At 28.1% G+C, this 6,000-nt stretch overlaps 1 protein-coding gene across 1 annotated transcript; it reads left to right on the forward strand.

The window, feature by feature from the left end:
• Positions 1-1,160: 1,160 nt before the first annotated feature.
• Positions 1,161-5,513, forward strand: LOC108764227 (major royal jelly protein 1). The gene is made up of 7 exons (XM_018512358.1): positions 1,161-1,463; positions 2,108-2,605; positions 2,890-3,080; positions 3,463-3,684; positions 3,894-4,065; positions 4,545-4,771; positions 4,909-5,513. The coding sequence occupies exons 2-7, from the start codon at positions 2,413-2,415 to the stop codon at positions 5,095-5,097; spliced, it is 1,194 nt and encodes a 397-aa protein (XP_018367860.1). The 5' UTR covers positions 1,161-1,463; positions 2,108-2,412; the 3' UTR covers positions 5,098-5,513.
• Positions 5,514-6,000: the final 487 nt, after the last annotated feature.

The raw sequence follows: 6,000 nt of genomic DNA on the forward strand, positions 1-6,000 counted from the left end.
TCACAACTTAATTTGTTTAAGGGGGTACTCTACTCTAAAACACGCTTTTTTCGGGATTTTTTTACAAGAAACTAGTGAAAATTGTTAATATCAGCTTTTTATGTATATATTTTATTATGTTTAGAGAACATAAAAAATATTTTTTAAAGCTAAATTAATGAATATAAATATTAATTAAACCCTATCGAATACATGGTAAAAAAAAAACGGTGCCCATGATTGCGTGCATTCTGGTTATCTGAAATAAAAAATTCAAAAAGATTCTTAATTTGGATTCTTAATATAAGTTTGGCTATATAGCCGGAACTAGAATTAAGTAAAAAAAAATTTTTTTACGATTTTGACAACCTTCGAAAGATAAGAAAATTCATACTAAATTTTCAAAGTGCCGCCATTTTTTTAATTTTCTATTTTTTTATTCCATTCTAGTTCCTGCTATAGCCAAACTTATACTAATTAAGAATCTTTTTGAATTTTTTATTTCAGATAACCAGAATGCACGCAATCATGGGCACCGTTTTTTTTTTACCATGTATTCGATAGGGTTTAATTAATATTTATATTCATTAATTTAGCTTTAAAAAATATTTTTTATGTTCTCTAAACATAATAAAATATATACATAAAAAGCTGATATTAACAATTTTCACTAGTTTCTTGTAAAAAAATCCCGAAAAAAGCGTGTTTTAGAGTAGAGTACCCCCTTAAAGAAACTTTATTTCAAAAATTCAGAGATAAACTTTGTTAACATATTGAGTGTATTTATTGGTTCTGTTATTTTATCACGTTTTCCTTATAATAAAGTAAATTTTGGGGGGGGGGAGTGTAATACTTGTATTCAAAATACAAGTTATTTTATACACATATAAATTGCCAGAATGAATTGCAAATATTCTTCAAATAAACGAATTTGTTACTCTATTTCTTAAATTTATAATTCTTAACTCAATTAGACAAATATCAATAAATATTAACCAATAAATAAAAAAGAGGCAATCTAATCAAAATTTTCAAACAAACTATCGGGTTGCAAGAATGTCGAAACTTTTTGCAACATTGCTCATTATGCGTGAGATTACTACGTAATTATTTAGATGCACTATAACACATTCTTTAAATTATTTTTAAAATATCTAAAATTATATATTTTCAGACCTGTGTTTAAATTTTTAGATACTTCGACCAAATGGTTCCTTTTGTGTTTTTGATTCCAGTTTGCTTCAGTGATAGGATACGATCTGCACATGTAACCATACACACATAATGTGTGTCATAAGTCTTTTATACATATTGTGACAACGTAACGCCAAGTCAAAAGACTTTTAATGGCCGCAATTATGATTAGTGGTTGCATAACCAAGTGCTTTAAAAAAACATCTTCATACATATTTGTCGAAAAAAATATAACTGACAGACAAGTTATTGCACTAGCATTTGCAACTTACGTGTCTACCGATATTCAGGTCAGTTATTTTATTTTATTGTTACAATCCAAAAGTCACAACAAACTTAATTATTAAGAAAGGCACTGAATAATATTTCTGACTGGTGGACGAATCTAAATTTTCTGGTTGAATTTATTAAATTTTAATTGAGATAAAACAGATGTTCAATTATAATGATCAAATTCTGATTAATATGATTATATAGAATCTTACCGATTCGTTCATTTTCAACCAGAAATTTTTCCCAATGCACGCATATTCAAAAATTTTTCCACTTAGCGCAATTTATTACAATTTACAAACAAATACAATTTATTGTGAAACCAAATTACTTTCACTCAAATCATACATGTGTCTTCAAAAAAAATTTTTGCCCAATATAACTCATTGTTACATTTCACAACGTAAATGGAATTCATTGTAAAAAACTAAATGAGGCATAGCCGTGCGAGCGCGCGAGAGAGAGAATGTTAACTTATATTAATAATAAAAACAGAGAAAAAGTATTTATCAGGATCGTTATTTCGAAAATTTGTTAAAAGTGTGTGAACTTGTGAGATTTTAGCAGATATTTTACCGGGAATATTTTTGCTGCGACTACATCAAAAGTTAAAAGATTACATTCATCAACTAAAAGATTGCAACACTTTTTCGGTTTTCAGAATGCAGGCTACTCATTGAGCGATCGGTTTTTACTTATTAGATCGATCCAACCATTTCACCTGTACCAGCAACGGCTAAAGCTGATGATCGGACATCAATAACCGTAGAAAGAATAAAACGACAACTATATAAAGAGAATAAAATTCCAATCAATATTTCATTAAAAGAACACCTGCGCAATCTTTTTTTTGGGATTCGAAGTTTAAACTCTCAAGACGAATTCGTATCTTGGATAAAAAAAATCCTTTTTTGTCATGCCCTGAGCTACACAACATTACTACCTGTAAGCTACCAACTACTAAAAATGGGATTTTCTTCGTTTATTCTACTAATTGTATCAATGGCAATTGTGAGCTTCGGAATTGAAGTGAATGTCATACATGAATGGAAATACGCTGACTTTGAATGGCGAAGTCAAGAGCAGAAGAAAGAAGCGTTAATATCCGGCTCTTACAATCCATTAATGTGCTTATTCGAAGATGCAAGTAAAGCGGATGGTAGGTTAATGGTAGATCATCCGAAAAATTTGTAATACTTATATTTACACAGAAACATGAATGTTACTCTTTTATCACGCAGTTTATAGTTATAGCATTTAACTGTACTGTAATCATAAAAAATATAGTATTTAATTGTAATATAAGCATATTATGGATTAATATATTTCATACTTTGATATTGTCAACACAACGCATTGCATTACTACTGTCATGAAATTAAAAAAGTAAACATAATTTTTAGTAGAAAACGTAGGTTCCGTTTACAAACAAAATACTTACAGATGGTAGACTATTCGTTACTGTTACTAATGTATACGGCCCTGGTTCACCTGCTACTTTAACGACAGTAACTAATAAAATAGGACCAGGAGGTCCAATTTTACGGCCATATCCAGATTGGAGTTGGTATAATAACAATTGGCATAATAGCGAATGTATATGTAATGGTATTGTAAATGTTTACCGAACGAATGTAAGTATTCGACATCTTTAATTCGTTCAAGAGATTCTTTAACTTATATGTATATGTCACATATTTATATCTTATATTTAAATATATCAATATCAAATAACTATCAGTTTATTTATATGTAATAATATTTAAATAATCAACACTTTATTAGAGGAAAAAGTGTTAATATAGATCGCTACAGCTAATATGGGATCACTTAAAAAATTCTATTATAATTAACATCTCTTACATATGTTTTCAATTTCCGGAATATAATATTGTACATTAGGAATACAAATAGAATGTTTCATGAATGATTTGTGTTAATTGGGATACACTACATGCATACACAATAATCAGGTTAATAACAATATATGAAATAGAATTTTTACCTTAATTCTAGATTCAATGCAATCACATCATCGTTCTGGATAATGGCAAAATCGGGCAATTCGACCAAGTCTGTAATCCAAAACTGTTGATCTTTGATTTAAAAGATGATACGCTTGTTAAAACTATTTATCTTCCACTTGATTTGGCTACTAACGAAACAGGTTCTGGATTATTGATAACGCCTTTGATTTATGCTCCTGGAAATTGCAAACACTTTCTAAATAAAATGATTGTTAGTATATCTTCTTTTTTAATCGTAGTAATAAATATTAGTCTGCGCAAGTATTATTTAATTACACATTTAATTACATGAACACATATATATGTATATACTTAACCGTATATACCGAGTAACTAAATAATACTTGCGTAAACAAATGTATATGCAATATATTGTATCTTATTTGTTAAGTGATTCAATATACATGTAAATCAATACAGATATTTATGACTGATACGGAAGGTTCAGGTTTAGTGGTGTATGAATCATCTACAAAGCGTATGTGCAGAGTCGAATCTGATTACATGAAACCGGTTGATACTTTTTTCTCTGTAGCAAAGCAAAATTTTACTCATGAAGGCGGAATTTTCAGTATAACAGTCGTTGATGATGGCAAGTATATGCTTTTCACAAAATAAATGTTATTTTAATCGTAATGATATGCAAAAAGACATATGAAAACAAAACCGAATATACATTTCAAAGGTAAAAGTTGAAATTGTCACATTATATACATTATATGTACATAGTATTCATAATATTTTTAAAAAATTGACCATCAGTGTTACAACGTCTTGAAAATCCATAAAATCATCATTTTTGATCTCTGACGCCATTTCTCTTAGAATTGTAACATGATATACAGCTAAATTTGCATGAAAATCTATTTCATATTCAATATGTAAAAAAATTATGGTAATTACAATAGAAACAAATAAATATAATGTATCGATGTAAAAAATTATTAAGTGTTTGGTAGACGATTATTCAAAAGTGTAAATTCGCAGGCTAGTGTAATCCGCAATGGTATATTTCGCTGTAACATCTAAATAATCTTTTTTTTTTTTCATTTTTCTTTTTAAATATTTCAGAATTATATTATGTTCCTATATCGGGAAAAGGAATATATAAGATAAAAATAGAGACACTACTAAAATGTCCGAACAAAGAAGAGGCTAATGAACAAAGTAAACTAGTAACTAAATTATCAAGCCAAACAGCAGTTATTACATCAACAAAAAAGTCAATATTTTATAGCAATTACAAGGCAATGTCAATTCTAGGCATGAACATCTGTGGGAAATCTAATAACATCGCGGTAAGATATTTAAATATTATACAATTAGTCTTTACATACATATTGTTCAAATATTATATTGGATTCTATTAACGATTGTTACATTTAATAGTTATTAGTATGATTTTATCTCTGTAAAATAAAATATTAATTTTCAGGTGGAAATAGCGCAAGACGATGAAAAATTTCAAGTTATAAGTTCGATGAAAGTTTCAAATTATTGGAACAAAATGATATGTATGTCAAATAGATATCAACATTTTGCTCTGCATACATTAAATCTAGGTGTTACAAACTTTCGTTATTTTGAAATAAAATTACCAGAAATAAGGAAACTTATAGATTAGCACTTCTACATCTTGATTTCGGATATCTTCTGAATCTTCAAATAAAATGAATATTTTGCACTGAAAAAAGTGCTCATATAAGAAGTTAAGAACTCTTACATAAACATAAGTAAAGCATATCTTTAGTTGAGTATATAAGGCAGAAAACGGAAGGAAATGAAATGAAAGGAAGAAAAAATGGAGAGTAGAACGCACTTTCCTAATCCTTTTGGGAAGGACTCATAAATTATGTCATCAGTTAGGAAATAAAAATTCTTCATTTGTATCAGCTTGGCAATAAAAGATTTGTATTATTCTAATAAACGCGACATTCTAATAATCGCCACACCGATACAACGACTTCGATTCTTCATCAATCCAGTTTCGTATGGTGTTTTTCTGAACCGAAAGAAGAAAATTTCGATTCACATTAAATAGTGGCAACTTTATAATTTGAGATATCTCTCCGTATCTATCGTATTGAGGTCCTTGGGAGTCTCTTTTTTTACATTATGTGTATTTATGACGGTGTATTCAACATTCATGTTTGAATTTGTGAGAGAAAAATCGAAACATTATTTTTTTGAAAAACATTATTCTAAAGATTCAGAGATAATCTTTATTAGGTTTGAGTACATTTCAAATCCTGATATTTTATCACTCTTTCCATATTGTAAATAAATTTTTAGATGTAATGCTTGTTTTTAAAATAAATATGTAGTACTTTATATAAATAAGTATATATAAATCAAAATAAATCGCAAATAGTTTTATAATAAACCAACTTATTTCTCCATTTCCGAATACTTCGGGAAACTCAATGAGAATTTTTTCAGAATTTTTTATCAACTTTTTAGTACTGCATTTTCTTATTTTTATCACAACATGAGAAAAAACGGTATTAAAAAATTCTGAAAAAATTCT

Source organism: Trachymyrmex cornetzi, unplaced genomic scaffold, assembly GCF_001594075.2.
Source record: "Trachymyrmex cornetzi isolate Tcor2-1 unplaced genomic scaffold, Tcor1.1 scaffold40, whole genome shotgun sequence".
Lineage (NCBI taxonomy): Eukaryota > Metazoa > Arthropoda > Insecta > Hymenoptera > Formicidae > Trachymyrmex > Trachymyrmex cornetzi.